At 30.8% G+C, this 20,882-nt stretch overlaps 1 protein-coding gene across 1 annotated transcript; it reads right to left on the bottom strand.

Moving 5' to 3' along the window:
* Positions 1-1,874: 1,874 nt before the first annotated feature.
* Exd2 (Exonuclease 3'-5' domain-containing 2) lies at positions 1,875-17,434 on the bottom strand. The gene is given in 16 exon segments (XM_076468256.1): positions 1,875-2,226; positions 2,480-2,611; positions 2,907-3,104; positions 4,036-4,201; positions 4,806-4,844; positions 4,847-4,973; positions 5,396-5,540; positions 6,379-6,517; positions 7,307-7,361; positions 9,967-10,170; positions 10,541-10,667; positions 10,999-11,124; positions 11,853-12,016; positions 13,851-13,993; positions 14,229-14,318; positions 17,315-17,434. Coding segments are annotated over 15 exon segments (2,115 nt in total). The 5' UTR covers positions 14,278-14,318; positions 17,315-17,434; the 3' UTR covers positions 1,875-1,925.
* Positions 17,435-20,882: the final 3,448 nt, after the last annotated feature.

Raw genomic sequence — 20,882 nt, 5'->3', positions numbered from 1 at the left:
TTTACGCGCTTGGCCATGCCAAGCAACTGAAACAAGTATCTATATTAAAATAACTATATAATAGTAAATCCGTCACAATGCATATTTAATTATGTGTTTTAAGGATACTTAATATTATATAGGTTGGTAACATTTCTATAATTAACTTATGTCTTCTTATTTTACGTGAGAAATATATTATCATTTTAATAGTGATGAGGGGATACCTATCTATTCCTTATCCACAATCCCCTTTTTGTAACTTTAACTATATAGCATTTAAGTTTAAAAGGAAAACGAGCACTTATTTTTGGTTGAGCTATACTGGAGTTGAATTTTGGAAATAGTATAAATAACATTTTGTTAGATTTTCTAATACCACTTAAATCAACATATTTGTCACCTTAAGCCTTGTTTCTTTTCGCTTATAATATATTTACATAGTAATTTTATTTCGCTTCAGTGATGTCATAAAATACTCTATTTTCACCATTTTCTTTCACAAAGGGCTTAAGGTAATTCTTGTTGTACTTTCTACTAACCACGCGATATTTTATAGTAGAACATCAGAAAATAATGATTTTCAGTTCCACTGATTTAAACCTGAAGCTGTTAATGTATACTTAAACAAGTTTTTGTCTTCCAATGAATATTACATGCGTTTAAAGATTGTATCACAGCAAAACTTTTAATTTAATTTCTAATAAGTAACCATATCATGTTCAACTAAATAAACTCGTCAGGTGTTTATATAAAGATACAAGCTTACAGCATCAAGCTGATGTTCAATACAGAACACAAGAAAAACAACTCTCAATAGTTATTGATATTTATATCGATGTCGAAAACTCTTAAAAACTTGTAGCTTCTAAATTTATAAATATGTAATGTTAATTATGTTGAAATTTTCATTAAAAATGTCTGAAAGGTAACTTTGTCTTTTAAAAAAATATTATTTATATTGGTTGCGCCATTTTAGATATTATTTGTCAATCATTAATTTAAAAGCCAACACAAGATATGGTAATAATTTATTGCTCAAAGCTTGTACTTCGAAAGAGCCCCCCCTCGAGATACTGTATTCAATACATGGGTTTTGTACTTCTTTATTTGTAGTGTTTGAAACATCAAATTAAATAACCCAAACAAAGCAAAGAAATGGAATAGTCTGTTTACCAACATTTTGGAACGAGCTTGTTTGAGTTTTTTGAAAGTGTCTTACTTGTTAGTTGGTTAGTCCTTCAGTTTTTGGTAGTTATCTCTCCAACGTTCATGAAATCTCAGTTTAGAATTCTAACTGGGGAAGTAATAAAAAACTGATATTCCTACATGTATTATGGAAGTGAAACCACCTGCTGCTGAATCTCATACACAATTCTCTATTTTATACCTCTCTTTATAAATACATGGAATGTGGTTTCAAAAATTTGGGTATTAGTATGTTGTAGGTTACTAACGGATGCTCGGTCTTCAATAAAGGGCACACATTTACAGTAAGACTGGCTTGGCATTTTCCTAGTTGCTCTATCTTACATGATGATATGTGTGATAGCTTCACCTTTTACTATTAAAAACAATGTCCTCTTCTTCAACTATGTTATGGAACATAACAGTATCAGGAAAATGTATGTAATCATATCACTTTTTTTTAATTTGGAGATAAATCATTGCCATGAATAGAGTAAAATGTTTTTGTTTCTGGTTTAATGGATTATGCCTTATGGTGTAATATAACATTACTTGTCATTATTGCATATTTTTTGAAAGCCAGGTTTTTGTTATGGCCATTTGTCGGTTGAGAAATTAAAAAACCTTTTAAAGGAATTGTTTTATTTTTGAAAAAAAACAAAACATGTCCAGCACATTAATTCACAAGAAAATATATTAAATGGGACAACATGTTAGAAATTTATTTTATTTACAAATTATAATGTATAATACATTATTTACATGTTTAGAGAAACATTGTTCTTAATTAAATCATGATATTTTTTTAAAACCTCCTTTAACTGTTGTTCAGTGTAACCAAGAACACTTATATCAAAGTCTGGCTCAGTCATCTGTGCAATTTTCAAAGCCAGACATTCATGGTTATGCTCTACAGACCACATTTTGGGAAGAAACCTGGGTTTCATGGTATCAAGAAAATGTTGTCTCCATCGGCTCTCTAATGCCAACAAACCTCCATGCTTTGAAATGTATTGAACAACTTTCAATCCATGTGGTGTGTAGTTTTCATTTGGTATACTACACAAGAAGAAAAACTACTGAATTTAGTCAAATGCCAATTAACACAAAGTAAAGATATCTAAACTAGCTGTGACTTAAATAAAATACACAAGAAAGTTTTAATTTAACAGAGAAATTAACACATATAAAAATGTTTGCTTCATATTTGAATAGAAAACTAAAAAAAAGAAAAGAAAAGAGAGCTTTGGGTTCCTGTCCACTTAAAAATATATATATATATATATATGGGATGAATGAAAATAAAACTTACCATGTATCAAGGTTCATGGCTTCTACTAATAAGTGTTCTGAGACCTCAGTAACACCATAAAATTGCTTCAGCAGTTGTTCTAATTCTTGAACTCTGTTGGGAGGGATGGAGGATTTGTTTCGGACAAGTGCTCTATAAAGCATCAAAATCACATACTGATAAATGCAAGGACAAAGATAGCATATATTTTAGTCAGGGTTTAACAAGTTAAATAATTAAAAGAATATCCTCCCAAAAAACTTATAAAGAATTGTTTAACATAAGGAACATATTAGTTCACATGGAGAAATCTCTTAACATCATGACCACCTGGAATTGCAGTTTTGAGCAGAGTATGTATACATTTTTAATGCACAAACTTATTTAGTTTGAAATGTTTAATTACCAAATGGTAAAGTTCTACTAATGTGATTTTGTAAGCATGTACCTTGCAGCAGATCGGACTCGACGTAATTGGGAATCTTCCCACCCTTTGACTGCATCTTCTGTGTCAGTTGGGGCATTACACTCCAAAGCCAGCTGCTGATGAAGTGGGTAATCTTGTAAATTACTGGTATGATGACACTTAGGACACAGTAAGACAATATCATGGGAGACATGATTCTTCATGATTGATGGAAAATATCTACAGTAATAAAAACAACATATTTGTTTATAATATTGCAACTAATCATAACCTTTTATTATGTTATTATGAAATAATAATGGCTTGTCACTGCAAAATTTAGCTAGTTTCAGATAAAAATCAAACCGTGTGTTTTTAAATGTACACCCAAATATGTGTTGTATCATGACACAAACATAAAAACGATATACTATATATTTCAGCACAGTAAAGAAAACAATTTTTTTTTCTTATAGTTGTAATTAAATAGTAAAATTTCAGCCTGGTATAAAGCATTATGTGAACTAAATTTTTCAAGATAATTAACATACCAATGCATTAAGACATTAAATACCAGGATACACTGATGTCACATTATAAAGCATGCAAGTGTTTAACAAACTTAGATCTTACACACTTAAATATTTTACTTCTTATTACTAAGAAATATTAAAATTATAAAATGTTATAAAATAAAGCATATTTATCAATTAGTATTTTGGTAGAAAGTCTCATCACAAAACTATCTTTGTAATATTAAAAAAACAAACAAACAAAACCAAAGAAGGGTCATTCATGGAACTTTAGATTCAGAAACATTTTCATTTATTTAGAATGATTCTTTAGTTCTACTACTAGGCTTAAACGTAGTGGTCACAGATCTTAATAACATTAATTAAATCTTGAATAAATTTATAGCATGTGCTTACATACTTATTACAGAGTTCTCGTTTTTATTATTGCTCAAAAATTGCAAACACTGAGTGATCAGTTAAGTAAAAAACTTCTTCAGCATGACATAATTAACTGTATCTGTTATTTTGTTTAATATAAAGCTCTAGGTACATTACTCAGTTCAAAAGATATTTGTTATTTATTATTTTCTTCTGCAACTATTAAAATATACAAAAAATACAAGGAAATAAAAAAGACTGGAGAATACTGAACATACTTTCGATATTCTTGTGGAACAATATTTTTTCTTATGTAAGAGTCACTAGCTCCACATACAACACACTGATTATTCTTCTCTTGCAGGTAATACTTGCTGTCTAAGATGGGTCTTCCAGCTGGTTGAAACTTTAGTCGAACAGTAAGAGGATCTTCCTCAATTACATCTAAGAAATAAAATTAAAAAAGATGAATGTTAGAAACGTACAAAAAACATTTTTTTTCAATTAAACATTTTTAAGTATATTTCACAAACTTTGAGGTCTTATTAATAAAATCTAAATATCATAAAAAACAGCCAGAATTCTAACATTAAATATGTTCTGTATAATGCAAAAACGTTTTCATCTAATTTCTAGTAAAATTTAATCTGTAATTCCAAAAACATTTTGTTATTACTCTGGTTAACACTTAGTTTTACTAGAATAAATGACAAACTTAAATAAGAAAGGTAAAACCTTATTATTTGTTCAAATAAAAACCATTAAAATGTTAACATGTGCCCTATGTTAAAATCAATAGCTCAACACAACAAAACAAGCTATAATCTTACCCCATTAGACAAAATTTGAATACAATTTCGTGTAATGAGAATTTCATTTATTGTCATGTTCAACTGATAAACATAACGAAGTTTCAAATCAAATTAAAAACTTGTAATTAAAGCTGCTTGTAAAAATTCATAGGACATATTTATACTGGAATAGCATATGAAAGCCATTAAAGCAAAACACCTTTACAAAAACAGAAGCTAATTTAATCTTTACTCACTTCCAAGGTCTTTGTCAATATACCACTGTGCTTTTTGATATCACATGTACAAAGAGGTTCACCATCAGGAGCCTGGAGTTGACAGTTATGATACAAAGGTTTCTGACGTATGCTGTAAGCTCGCAACCAATCTTCTCTTTTAGTAGAACAAGATGTTGGAGGGGCAGACTAAAAGAAATAAACATACCATATTGTAGAAATACATTCTGCTAGAAAGTGAAGCAAAGCCTTTTTATATAAAGAATAAAGTTATACCACCATTGTTCAAATGTGGTTTCTCTTTAATATTTAAGAGGTACATAACTTTTATTCCTTGCAACAGAACAGCCCCATCTAAGATTCCTCAACAGTAAATTTTTAACACATTTACTAAAACAGAGCAATATTAATATTTCAACTATTTCAAACCTTCTTTAAATAAGGTAAAAAAATCATTTAAAACTACAGGAGGCAGTGTTAAATATACTGAGTTGTAATATTATATTCACTATATCTTACTATTAGAGATGATGTGACACAATACATCAGTTACGGAATTGTTTTTAATCTTACTCATTTAGAATTAAAATGAATTTCAAACAGGTATTTACCTCTAAACTCTGAGAGCCTTTCCTTCTTGACTTTGAACTCAGGCTACCAAAAAAACATGCAACTAAAGTTTCTGGATCTCTTTTACACATTACAAAACATGGATCACTTAACCATAATTCTCCTCTCTTCCACTTTCCAAACAACCTATTATTGAAATTTTAGAGGATATTACATAAGCTCTGTTTCCTAACATAAGGTAGATTTTATTGAAAGTTACAGTCATGATGAAAGGTATTTCAGATGTAAGTAACCTGTTTAAAATTTATTTTAATTCTAAAAAATGTGAAATTAAAATCAAGTAGACTTACTTCTTAAATACTAAAAGTATAATATCCACAACATAAAGGAATTGGGAGCCAACGAACATGAAAAGAAATCCAGAATTCAAAGCTATAAACAACAGGGTTGAAAGAGAATAATTGAGACTATAAGAAATATGTTATCAAACAAGAGTCAGTGTAAAATCCAGAATTAGAAAATAATTTGCAGAACTGGATTTCATAGAGTTATAGAAGGACTGTATATAAAGGATACTCAGAAAAAAGGCATTCTTAGCAGGGTACCTCTTCACCTATGACAGTCTTGAATTCAGACAAAGGGGTTGGGGTTTTATGAGCAGTGATAGAGTATTGCATCTGTGGAGTGAATTATGTGACACAAGTGGTGGTATACAGGTAGGAGGAATACTGTGTCCTGATCCTGCAAGAAAGGTTCTTGAGTGAGAAGCCCAGAAATGTATTAAGAAAGGTCAACTCTAGAAACAGAAGCTTCTCTTTATTCATACTGAGTGTGCCAGCAAATAAGAAAACTGGAAAAATTAGCAGACACCCAAGGAGAACTGAAAAATGACCCATGTAGTTCCCAAGGATGGGCTCAAAAATGTGAGGACAATCTCAAAATATAAATAAGAATAAATGACTCCTCTTATTTCAGATACTCCTCATATCATACATGCACATGCATGCAAAGACAGGAAAAGTACCTGCCATCATCATCCACCAGATGGTTTCTTCTGTTCACCTTGAAAGTGCAACAGCCTTTAATGGAGATCAAGTGTAGAGGATGAAATTTTTCTCTAGGAAAAATGCAGAAGTACATGTGAAAGTTCTCGCTAGAAAAACCTATACATAGTGTTATGAAAAGATAAAATACTTCAACTACAGACATCTCAAATTTGTGAACAGTGGTATCAGGCAATATAAAAATATCTCAATTGTATAAGACAGATGCAGAGATTAAAGAACATGTAAAAACCTTGACTGACTGAAACCATATAAATACATATTCTCAACACATAAGAAGAGGCTATATTTAAGTATTGCATATTTCTAGTTCCATATTGTTTGTTTTGTTATTATAATTATTCATAAACCCAGACATTCTGGAAATGCTTAAAAACCAAGAGGCCAAACATACAGTAAAAAGGTAAGTATGATGAGATATAACTTGAATTCCATAATTAACGTTTTTGGGAACACCAAGTTAAATAGAAAGGATTAGTTGATAATAATTATTGTGGACAGAGCAAGATTTGTAGAATGACACAAACTGTCATAATACACTGCTGACCAAAATCTTAAGGCCATTGAACATAAAGAAAAATATGCATTTTGCGTTGTTAAACTCAACCACTTATTTGAGTAGAGCTTCGAAAGATGAAAATAAGAAAAGGGAAAATAAAAAACCTTTTAGCATTTAATAGGGAAAATATGAACAATATGAAATTAGCCTAAATACTAGCTGGTGAAAAGTTTAAGACCATACTGAAACGAAGCGTTAATCAGTAAACATGTAACAAAATTTAGTCATTTGTGTTCAAGCATTTGCGTTGTCAACATCTCCCACTGACATATCCTGTGTTACATTGGGTAAAAACATGGCAAAGGCTAAAAAGTTGACAGAGTTTTTACTTGGCAGAATTGTCGAGCTATTGTCAAAAACAAGGTCTCCCTCAATGTGCCATTGCTGGTAAGATTGGGCATAATGAAATTGCTGTTGCAAATTTCTTAAAAGACCCTGAGGGATATGGAATGAGAATTTCAAGTGGACGGCTCATGAAAATGTCACCGGCGTTGAGCAGAAGAATTCAATGGGTTGTTCGGCAAGAAACCAGCTGATCATCAAATCAGATTAAGACCCTAATGGACGCAGAATGCAACTCAAGAACAATAAACGAAAGAATGACATTAAAAACTGTAAATTTCTTCAAAGGCCACACCTCCTTCCACACCACGAAACAGCTTGGTTAAACTTTGCTGAGAAGCACCAAACATGGGATGTAGAAAAGTGGAAGAAGGTTTTGTTCTCTGATGAGAAAAAATTTAACCTGGATGGTCCAGATGACTTCCAACGTTACTGGCATGATAAGGATATCCCACAGGAGACATTTTCTACACAACACAGTGGAGGAGGTTCCATATGATCTGGGGTGTTTTCTCCTTCTATGGAGCAATGGAGCTTCAGGTTATATAGGGGTGTCAAACAGCAGCTGGCTAAATTGGCATGTTGGAGAGAGCATCCTTATTGATTGAAGGCCCTTGCTTGTATGGAAATGACTGGATCTTTCAGCAGGACAATGCTGCAATACACAATGCCCTCTGGACAAATGACTGTTTCATGGCAAATAACCTGATTCTTTTGGACCATCCAGCATGTTTGCCCAAATTGAATCCCACTGAAAATGTTTGGGGGTGGATGGCAAAGCAAGTCTATAGAAATGAATGTCAATTACAATCAGTGCATGATCTTCATGAAGCCATCTTCACCACTTGGAATAACATACCAGCCAGCCTTCTGCAAACACTTATATCGACCCTGCCAAAGCAAATTTTTGAAGTTATTCGCAATGACGGCCATGCAACTCACTCTTTTGGGGCATTTACTACACTGTTTAAGTCTTCTTTTTGGTATGGTCTTAAACTTTTGACCAGCTAGTATTTAGGCTAATTTCATAGCATTCACATTTTCCATATTAAATGCTAAAAAAGCTTTTTATTTTCCCTTTTCTTATTTTCATCTTTTGAAGTTTTACTCAAATAAGTGGTTGAGTCTTACAGTGCAAAATGCATATTTTTTCTTTATGTTTATTGGCCTTAAGATTTTGGCCAGCAGTGTATATAAACAACTGAAGTTATTTCCATCAAAAAGATTATGCTCTTATAAAACAGGAACAAAAAGCCATGACCAAACATAGACAACATTTGTCACAAGGATAATCATGGTCAACCAGAGTAGGTACCACTGATTTTAACCAATAACTGATAAAGAAGATTCAAAAGACAGTGGGATGAGAGAAAAACAATATAAACTTAAATCATCCCCTAATATAGAAGCTGAGACTTAAGAGTTATGTACAACCCATCCCAAAGAAGAAGCTAACTGAGAAGACAACTCAGTATGAGGCAAGCATTGACTAAGAATTCTCTAATTATCCAAGCCATGATGACAACTGGTATTGAGAGTATGTAGAAGATTATTACTAGTTTTACTATATGAAGACAAAGAGTCCCAAACCCAGAATGAAAATAGAATATCTTAAATTGATAAATCACTCCAAATGTAAAAAAATGAGGGAAGATGAAACAGGATCTTTAAATAAGGCCTATATCAAAGTTACAAAAATTCTGATAGTACATGTTGTGGAAACATGTGCATTAGGAAAAACAGCAAAGGTAACAGCATGACTATCAACAAAATATTCTAAATCAGGGTTGGAAAGTAGAACTTATGTAAAACTACCTGATGTTCACACAATATTTAATGTGGAAGGTGAAGGAGTGAAGATTTATGAGTAAGTGATGCACGATGTACAATGTGTAGAGACATCTTGTTGACATCCGAGTTCTGACTTAACAAGGAAAGGCTTTTAGTATTTCAGAAGTAAGTCTGCCTGAGTTAATTCAGTCTTCCTAATACTACTGATGTCTCATGTACAATATGACTCTTAGAAAAGAAAATTTTTGATAAGAATATATTTCATGCTTTCACGTGACAGGTTTTAGTAAGAATTCCTGTTATAGAAAAGAAAAATTTACAACCCTTAAATATTACTTATAGTTCTTTGATAACAAACATGTATTAATACAATGCTTCCTACTAAACTAAAACATTTGTATTTTTACCTAAGAATTTGCAAAATAGTTATAAAAAAACAGTTTACATCTTCATGTAGGTTGTAATGTTTTTTAGTAAATGTTGAAATAAAACTGTGAATCTATTCATAAAAACTATTGATATGTAAAACATGACAACTAATGTGTTACATTTATTGTAATTTTTAATAAAGGTAATTTTTTTTACAAACTGTTTGCATTATAGTACAGGTAAATTACAAGTGAATTATATTAATGTGCAGAAAAAAATCTAATAGAAAAGAACTTAATCCTCATTATTCATTTTAAAACTTAGAAAAATACAAGAAAAATGAGAACAAAGTTATCCAAAAAAAGTGTTTACAAAAATAAAACGAAATGATATACGTATAAACTTATATATATATATATATATTGTAAATATAACTTAACAGCAGCTTATACAAAAACAAAGACTACTTTAAAAACAAAACAAAAACCTTTGAAACTGTCTTTGAAGGACTATCTGTTTGTCTAAAGGGAGTATCTATCACATCTTCACAAAGCTGTGTGGCTTTTGCCGGTTGTAATGATTCATCAAAGGCAACAAATAACTGTTTTAGCCAATTTTCTTGCATTTTCAACTTCATAAGTTCCTGGAAGATGTTTACAGCAACCATAGCATCTTGGGCAGCATAGTGGATCTGAATAAAGAGGATAAATCAATTGAAATAGAACATGAATTATCTGTATAACAATAAGCAATTAAAGATTATAGTTCAGCTAAAGAATCATATAGAAACATATTCTGAAAATATCTGTATTATCTTTTAAATATAGTTAATCATTTCATTTCTGAAAATGTAACATACACCTTACAAACAACTTACTTTACTTCTTTTGGAGATTGAAAAAAACTTGTAAACTTTACAAATCTCAATAATAATCAGCTTAATAGTTATCGTGTTTAGAATTTCAATAAAAATAAACAAAATATGGCAAAGAAGCTAAACACTAAGAAAAAACTCAGTACAGAAGTGTAAAACATTTGTGAAACTGAAATAACATCTTTACCTGGACAGGGGATAGCTCAGTAGCTTCCCAGTTGCTACAACGGATATCACTTGACTTCTTTAAATGAATTCCTAATACATCTTTGGCTAAGCCTTGTAAACTTCTTGACTTTCTGAAAGCAGTATGTCTGAGCACATTAAAATGCATTTGCTTGATTACATTAAGACCATATACTAAGTCATCCTTACTTCAAAAGTTTCATATCAATTTTTTAATTTAACATTTTTGATACAAAGTAACAATTCAAATACTTATCAACTGATGTTTACATTTCCATTTTGCCTAGAGGAACTCATGGTATGCAAGAGAACTGAACTCTTTACTAGAAAGAAAATAAACTGTATGGAATGTTTCAGATATTTTTAGATATACAGGAAATACTGGTATAAATAATATTGTATTTTATTAAATAAAAAAATATTCTAAAAATCTGTATAAATTTTGTTATTGAATCTTACACGCTAACTGCTTCAGGTATTTTTTCAATCAAGTGTCGAAGGTCTAAACATCCTTCAACTAAAATTCCATGGTCTTGCAGAAGTTTTTTTCTATCTTCCCAAATTCCTACACCTACTTTAAGCACTCTAAACAAGAAAAAAGACAGAGATTCTATAGCTTCAACAAAGGATACAGGAATGAAAATGAAAAGAAAAAAAGAAGTATTCTGCTTAATAGATATAAGGAAGTTTGATTGTAATTCTGGTAGAAAAAGTGACAATATAACTACTTCAAAATCTATGGTTAAAACAAGAATTTCCACTTCAATACTTAACAAAAAACAGACAATAATTCTCATCCAAGTGTAAAGCTATATAGGATAAAAAATTAACACACACACATAAAATAAACTTTTATAAATGTATAATGCACCCAGGGAAGCACATTTTACAAAAATAGTGAGAAAATATTAAAACAGGATAAGTGATCTGGTTTGTTTTAAATTTTGCAAAAAGCTACATTCAGGCTATCTGTGCTTAGATAAGTACCATGGTGAACAAAACTTAAACTGCAAATCACTCCTGTAAAGTAACTTGATTGGTCAATAAGGTCTTCCTGTAGAACATTAAGAAATATTCACGTTGAACACTTATTGTAGTTAAGAATAGTTACAAGTATTCCAACTTTAGGGTTGTAAAATAACAATTTTATGTTATAGCTATACAGCCTCAACCACTACTATGTGTGTTGCATCCCAGCCAGACTGATGAGTCCCAGTATTGGGTGAAAAGCCTTGTTAAAAATGGATATGGCAGATATAGTGTGGATGATATTAGCTCTTGCAGTTAAAATGATGTCAGATTGGGGAGTTTACCTCTTATCAGATAAAACATCCAGTAATGATGTTGGAAGATCCAGTGATCTGATATGGCTGAGCCTGATTAAAACACAGAACTGACGTATTGTACCAAGTTGTAATAAAGCAACAGGATGACGTCGATTTTCTTTGGTAACCCATTCACAATCTAGACCTATAACCTGTAAAATACACCCCCAAAATAAAAAATAAGACTGAAATGACCAAAATAAGATAGACTAGTCACATCTTAAACCTAACTAAATATTTTAGATAAATATACTTTGGCTCAAACACACAAGAAAATACCACATTACAGATGTTTAAAATTCATATTTTGAGTTACATTACTATGAATTTTTCAATTTAAAAATGAGATTTTTTTTTTGCTACAATACATAATATTATATATTATGAACAAAATTCAAAAATTACTGTTACCAGTATATACAAAAATAAAACAAAATAATGGCTTTTATACCCTTGTTACATAGATTCAATATCTTGAAAAAAAAAGACTAAAACACAAACAAAAACGTTTTTCCTCACACAAAAAGGGAATAAATAAATATGTACCATTTTTATAATAGTTCCTCATATTAATACATCAACAATACTTAAAACAATCAAACTAAATGTACATACCCACATCATTAGGTAAAACACTCCAAAAATTAATCATACTGTTAGAAAAAAAAAAGAGATTTTGTCAGATAACAAATCTAACCTAGGTTTCCCAAATACAGATTTATCACTTCCTACTGTTAACCTTTAAATTTCTAAACCTTTCTTTACACCACCCAAACATACAACCCAAAAGAATACTGTATAACCCCATAATTACAAACGTCTAAATCTAGTCACCCCTAATTTTTCTATATATTGAAGAAAACACATACAAAAAAATTTTAATCCTTTATTCAGAGCTCACACAGCTTAAGAGAAGGTATCTTTCTAACTAGCTCATTTCTGCCACCTTTCCCATTATACTGATATTCTTCCTGTAGCAAAATGTTCAAAACTTCAATAACCTTCCAGTTCTTAAATTTAAAAGCCCTATAAACAAAACCAATTATCTTATAAACTTTGCAGTGCAGCTGAACACTAGACCAGCAGAGATATTTATGCTCTTACTGAGAATTACACTTAAGTTCTTCTTTTCTACATGCAAGAGGTCATTTCACTTATTATTGTAACTTAACAACATACAAAACATTATTAAATTTCAACTTCAGGGGAAGAATGGAATTATGCACTCTGTACATTTAGCTTGAGCTCTTTTAAAGTAAAATTAGGTTAGAAAATGATAAATGTACAAATATTAAGTTACAGTTTAGTTGGTTTATGGGTGACCTAGATTGCTCAGCTCGCCTCTCATCACCTGTGTTTCTCATATTCACAAAAGAGCTATCACATAAACACCTTTTTATTTCAAGATAACATACACTTATACTTGCTTTCTCATGGGTGGAAACTTATTTTCAAAAAGAAATGATTAAATTTAAAATGTATCTCAGAATGGCTAGTATGGGTATTAACACTTTTACTGATAAGTAGAGAACACCATTTAGACTCTCCTAGGTCATCTTCAGGGAAACAAATATGAACAAATGCAAAATCAAAGAAGCCCTACTTATACAACTAAAACCAAAATTAAACCAATATAAAGGAATAACTGTATACCTATACTAATTAATAACCTAACATCCCACTGCAACGCTCCCTACAATCCCATACCTGTTTATACTCTCGTTTCTAAGACATGCCTGGCAACAGTCAGTTGTAAACTCTCTTTTTGTTAACTTGAAGATGACCTAAGAAGGTCGAAACGTTGTTCTCTGCTTTATTAGTAAAAGTGTTACTATTCATACCAGCCATCTTAAGATACATTTGTATTTCAAGTGGGTTTCTCATCATCAAGAATAAATATAAAATGATTGTTTCTCAAATTCTACTGATATAGAGAAGTCAAAATGTTAGAAGCATTGATGGATTAAAATTATTTATGTAAAATACCTTTGACTTTTCACATAAGCCCAAAAATTCTTCTTGAACAGCTTGCCAATGCTGCAGTGTTGTACAAATATTTGGATAAATACAAATTTTTTTCTTCCCAAATCTGTGATACAACTTCCACAACAAAGTACACATGATTGTTCCTGAAAGATTTCACAAAAATAATACATATACTGTGATATTTTGTTCAATAAAATTTTGCATCATTACCAGTTCTTATTTTTGAAATTTGCTTTGTTGTAAATGTAACTGGATTAAAAAAAAAAAAAAGTGACATAAGTTGTAAGTTAGTAGAGACTGGCTTATGGAAGATGGCACAATAAACATGTTAAAAAATGTTTTCTTCTTCTCTAGTATTATGTACAAATTTAAACTTACCACCAACTACTGCAGTTGAAACAACAATCTTCCAATATTGGTTTTTCATTTCCAAATTATGGTAGTTAATGTTTCCACAACAAAACTATCCTATAGAGGCAGAAATGTATTCAGCTAATTTGAAAAATGATAGGTATATTCATTACTGTGATAAATGTTTATTAACTGGAAAACTACAGATATTTGAATAGAAACATTTATAGATTTTGAACATTACAAACCATTTAACTTCAGTGAATTAACTTCAAACATTAGTATTTCTATGACAACATTGCACAACTTCAATAGAAAAACTTGTGTGAAAAGACAGTTAGCTTTCATGTTTAGTGAAGTATACCTGTGTATTAATATATAATTAATTTACTCATGGTGGACCTTGATCATCAATAAAATATTCAGTTCCCAACCAAACAGAAAACTCAGTATTGTTTGTATAGAAATCATTATTTGTAATAACCATTATTATAAATGGTATTATTGTTTGTACATTAAAATACAGTTGTGTTGAGAAAGAAAATTGTGAGTATCAATCTTGCTGGCAAACCTCATAAATTTGATATATATTGACATTTATTTAATTTCTAAATGAAAATTAAGCTTTCCAGCTATTTGAAATCATAATACATAACATAATACATCAGAGACTCATCTGAGATAAGTTATAATACATAACAACAGTATACATATTTGTTTGCATGTAAACATTGTTTGAGACCAGCAAACAAGGTGAAAACCATTACCTATCTACAAATTATTGTAACAAACCAGTACAATGTTTCAAGCAATAAAGGTCATGGCAGTTCACACTTTTGAAAAATTCACGTTCTTATATGAACCACCTGACTACCCACAAGATAGTACTAAAAGTTATATTTAATGGACCTGGACAATGTCTCACCTTCATGATCACTGACTGTTGCTTTTAAATAAACTAACTTTTGATGTTGTATTCCTATTCATAACTATAGTTTTGCAAAAATTTGGCATTACTTTGATAAAGCATAAGATGAACACTTCATGAAAAATTATTAGACTTGGATGTAGAGATCAACTGAAGTCAACCACCAAAATTTCTCTAATTTTTATAAATAGTCAAGAAGTTTTTAAACAATGTTACAATTGTAAACAACTGCTTTAAGTTTTCCTTTATGTGAATTAAATTGTCATACTTTTTGTTTTGTGTTCAAACTTTTTTTACATATCGCTTTTGTATTTTCAAATCATTTTGTGAAAATTTTCTCTTGTATTCAACTGAAAAATGTGTCTGACAATTCTTTTATTGAAAAGAGCCATTTCTTTCTAATGAGATGCCAATTTTTTCCAATAATGTGTAATTTCTCAGCTTGAAAAATACAAGTTATAGCTACCAAATTGCCTGCCTAATTAGATTCTCAGTTGGAAACAAACACTCTTTTAAAGTAATTTTCCTTACGTAATTAAGTTATTATTTTGAAACAAACAAAAACTTTCAAGATGTCTTAAAAAGGTAGACTATAAACATTTTTTGGGTGAGACATTGTTCTATAAAACATTGTCAGTACCTCATGTTGAATAGACAGTTTCACAATGATATATGAATCTTGAAATCAGTAATATTTTATATTAATCAATTTTTGACTGTTTCAGTGAATATTTGATTATACTAACAAAGACTGGACAGCAGGTTTTTATTTCTAATCTGTCATTTCTTAATAACAAGACAAACTACAAGTCTGTTGTACAGATGTAGAATGATATATATATATAACATTTCTGGTTCAACCTGATTACATAAATTTCATAAAGAAAAATATTCATGGTTATAGCACTTTCACAGGCATAAAACACTGAATGTGTTGGTTGACTTTATTTAAATTTCATTATAACATCCTCAGTATACCTTTTTAATAAGCATTAGTGATAATTACTGCACAATGAATGTATGACTAAAACTGAATTTTAAAACAATTTTAAAAATATTGTCAGTTACTATTGTACTACAGAACTAACTTCATTATATATATTTATTTAACTTATAATATTCAGATTACTTGAATGGATCAGTAATGGAAAAATGTTTCAATCATTTGAAATAGAAGCAAGGAGGTTATGTTTCTGATAGTAACAACTTGTAATTAAAAACTTTATCATTCCATGTTAAATGCACAAACTATTTTAATTATTGAACTTGCTGTAATAGTCATCCCAAATAAATAACAGAACAAGAAAACCATAACTGACATTAAATTATTTCAAACTTGTAACTGTTGAAAACAAAGACATCTTTTATTTTGAACTTGATGGTAAGATATGTGATGTCTTAGTGATTTACAATATTAAATTTATAGTAATAGGTTGAAAATAACTTCTGCTTGTAAGTAATGAGATTAGTATGTATAAATGTTAATAATTACATTGTACTAGCTTATATATTGTAACCTTTATTTCTAGAAAAACCAATATTAATCAAGTTAAGTTTCCAACTTTTAGTAAATCAAACTCTTTTCTCAATTCATTTTAACTACTTATGTGCAGGATAACAGTTTTTTTCTCAAATTAATACTCAAGCACTGCAACAGTGTAATGCCACCGAACTTTCCTTTGAATTTTTATAGTTTTGCAGTATTATCCGTTACCGAGTTAATTACTGACCACAAAACTCAATAAGAATTAATGAAATATATTTCAGTTAGAACTACTAATAAAGTAATAACTCATATTTATGCTATTTTCAATAAGTTTTTTTAGTGGCTGCTGGTATCAAATAATTTTGAATACAATATATGTGTAAAAACATGTATTTTTTTCTCTACAAGTGGGTTTTCTCGTTATCAAGAATTTTGAGTACAGTACTATATTAACATGTGTCTCTTCTCACATCAATGTAACACTTTTATTTGTGATTAGGCTTAGCACTATGGCATAAGATACATACATACATAGATAAATACTGACAGGGCAAGCAAAATTACTAAATAAACAAATTATACATACATTCACAATATTATTATTTTTATTACAAACTTTCCGCGTTCCCACCTATTTTCTTTGGGCAGCTGAACAAATTCCTGTCCATATAATTTATTTAATCAAATATGAATACTCACATTCGTTAATTACTTCTCAACCAACAAGTTAAATACCTTATCATTACAAACTGATTCTTTAAACTAAAAGACTGAATTTCAACACTATTTATATCCACAATATATAATAATTATATCGAATGTATAAAACATTAGTTTTATATTTTACGGAGTTTATTTTTTACCTTTTATACTTATTTTTGAAATATAGTATTTTGTATTCTAAATTTTCAATTAAATTGGGGCTTTCAAAAAATTATTTCATTTAACTAAGTTATACAAAACAATAAACTTGTTGTTGTTTCTATTATGTTGGGTCCTGGCATGGCCTAGCGCGTAAGGCGTGCGACTCGTAATCCGAGGGTCGCGGGTTCGCATCCCCGTCGCACCAAACATGCTCGCCCTTTCAGCCGTGGGGACGTTATAATGTGACGGTCAATCCCATTATTCGTTGGTAAAAGAGTAGCCCAAGAGTTGGCGGTGGGTGGTGATGACTAGCTGCCTTCCCTCTAGTCTTACACTGCTAAATTAGGGACGGCTAGCACAGATAGCCCTCGAGTAGCTTTGCGCGAAATTCAAAACAAACAAACAGTCTTACCCCACATCTGGTAAAAAAATATGATTAAAATGGAATACCAAACTTCTTTGTGAAAAGCAAATTTAATATTTTATTACGCAGTTAATTAAACATGTTTGTTTGGAGTTAAGCACAAAGCTACACAAAGAACTATCTGTGCTGTGACCATTACGGGTGTCGAAACTTAGTAAGGCAGGTAACGTTGTAAATCCACAGACATATCACTGTGCTTCTGAGAGGCTAATTGTTCATAACTTTTTATAACTTAATATTTCGCTTTTGAAAACCATTTTTTAAAGAATATGTATCTTTTAAAATACAATTTAAAATTTATATATAGAGCAGGTTTTACTACTGAAATAACGCTATTGCTATAGCTTATGAATATCTCGAAAGCAGCGATAAACTTAGTAAAAAAAAAAGTGCTTTCAGAAGTATTGGCCAGGTGGGTTAAGGCATTCGACTCGTAATCTGCCAGTCGCGGGTTCGAATCCCCGTCGCACCAAACATACTCGCCCTTTTAATCGTGGGGGCGTTATAATGTGACGGTCAATCCCACTACTTATTAGTAAAAGAATAGCCCACGAGTTGGCAGTGGATGGTGATGACTAGCTCTCTTATTATACTGCTAAATTAGGAACGGTTAGCACAGATAGCTCTCGTGTAGCTTTGCGCGAAATTCAAAAACAAACAAACAAATCAGAAGTATTATTCACGTATATATATATATATATATATTAAGAATCATAGTTTCATATTATTATTCATAATAATTTAAAATATTTACAAGAAAGTTTCGTTATGTTATACTGAAAAAATAACTTCCTTTTCCAATGAATATTATTTTTCTTTTCTTCAACAAAATTAAACGTTTTGGAGGGGAGAAAAAAATGTTATAACTGGTCTTCTTTACTTCCACTCTTAAGCTCTTAGAGTTACTAATGTATTATTCTCCCGTTGGTGTTGTGGTTCTTTGGCTCTCTGTAAGAGCAATAAGATTAGTTTGCTGGTATTATATTCTTAGAACAAACTGTTATGCGAATGTTATAGCATAAGAATGAGGAGAAGAAAAATTACAACTTAACGTATTATTATACACTTTACTTTTACTCTAAAGTGCTTAGAGTTAGTAATGTAGTTTTATCCTGTTGTGGTTCCTTTATTCACTCTGGAAGCAATAAGAATAAAATGATTTCTGTATAAACATTAGATAAGGTTTGGTTATTGATAGAAAATTCGTGCAGGATAACTGGATCTAAGCAAAATAAATAGACAGGGAACGTGTTGTAAAGTGTAAACCAATCTTTATATATAATACAAAGGAAAACAAAGTGTGTTTTATTTCCGAATCAATGAACATTTATATCCCTCTAAATGAGTTTCCATTGATTGACTTACGTCTCGAACCAAATCTATAAAACTCTTTGAAATCTAACTATAACTGGGTTGAACTGGTATCCCCGTGTCAGAGAGAAAAATTTTGAATTTACCTGTAAGCGATAATCATCACTACACGTTGGCCATTTTGTTAGGTCACCCGCTGGTACAGCGGTAAGTCTACGGATTTACAACGCTAAAATCAGGAGGTTCAATTCTTCTCGGCTGACACAGCAGATACCACGATGTAGTTTTGCTATAAGAAAACACACATACACATGCTTTTAGATGTCATTTACTCAGCCAATGAAGGAAATCGTTGTCAAAGACCTCATTGATACGTTGTGTTGAGTTACGGCAACATTTTCGCAAGCTAAATAGATATATCTGCTGGAGAGCATAAACAAAAGAAACTTAAGGCTACTAGAACAAAACAACTCAACATTTTTCATGCTAATTGTTTCTATGCACTGCATTAAATTTAACCAAATGAAATACAATTAAAAGCCACGTATTTAAAATGCTCTCGTGTAGATTTGCGCGAAATTTAAAAAACAAACTGACTGAATAAAATTTGTAACAACATTCTTTCTTCATCAAAATAACAACTAAAATAATATACTCATAAAGAATATTAACTTTTCTGGAAAGAACACAATGCGTATCTATTAAGAGATAGTGCCTTTTGAGAATCCGGGAATCTGGTTAAGCTGTCCCAGACTAAGTAAAATTAATATTATATATACCATACAATAATGCAAGTGTTCTCAAGTTACGAGTTCCAAGCACCTGAGAGTTGGTCATTTTTCAACAAAAATTAAAGAAGTTTATATCTCAGAGTTGTCATTTCACCTGTTAATTGAAAAGATCACTGTTTACTTTCTCATAAGATATGCATTCAACCTTACGGTAACCTTGTACACGAGAAGGTATAATGATGCCTTTGATGAACCACAAAGAAAAACGGGTAAAAAGTGCAAAAGAAACTTAACCATTTTTATGATCGAAGTTTTATGTTAAAATCGCATATACCTACATAAAAGAAAATTGCGGAAAATTCTATACTGAATAATGAGGTAGCAAACTCATTGTAATACTATGATGTGTTGTTAGATGGTTAACAATTGGCATGTTTCAAGCTTGGAATGATATAAGTACCTGGGTAGCATGGTCTCTTTGAAGTATAGTTACAGCAGCTCTTAGTGCATGCTTCATCTTGCAGTTAGTTTAAAGTTACTACTTTGTATTTGTTATGAGAGAAATGTCTCTGTAATGATGAGATTATTTTTCACACCTAGACGACACCTTATTATTTGATCTTGTATAATGCAGTAGGTATGCTCAGGGACTACAAACATTTGATGAATAGTTAGTTCCTCGTCCATGGTAAACCTCCAGCTCTTTCATCAACTCTGAATGATCCCAGGTTTCTCTGTGATCAATGATCAATCTGACAGCATACCATTTGGTGACCACTGTCTCATCTACTAGGGAAACAACTCTGGTTAGCAAACTTTGTGTACCAATAGCACTTTCAATGTTCGCTAACTGGGCTCAAGTGGTCTTAACTAGAGCTTGGGTTGTGTTATACTAGCAGGTGATGACATGTAAGTCCTGTACGAACTGCCCCATAAA

Source organism: Tachypleus tridentatus, chromosome 1 (genome assembly GCF_004210375.1).
Source record: "Tachypleus tridentatus isolate NWPU-2018 chromosome 1, ASM421037v1, whole genome shotgun sequence".
Taxonomy (NCBI): Eukaryota; Metazoa; Arthropoda; class Merostomata; order Xiphosura; family Limulidae; genus Tachypleus; species Tachypleus tridentatus.
The sequence above is the reverse complement of the archived record's forward strand: the minus strand, read 5'-3'. Positions and strand labels throughout refer to the sequence as shown.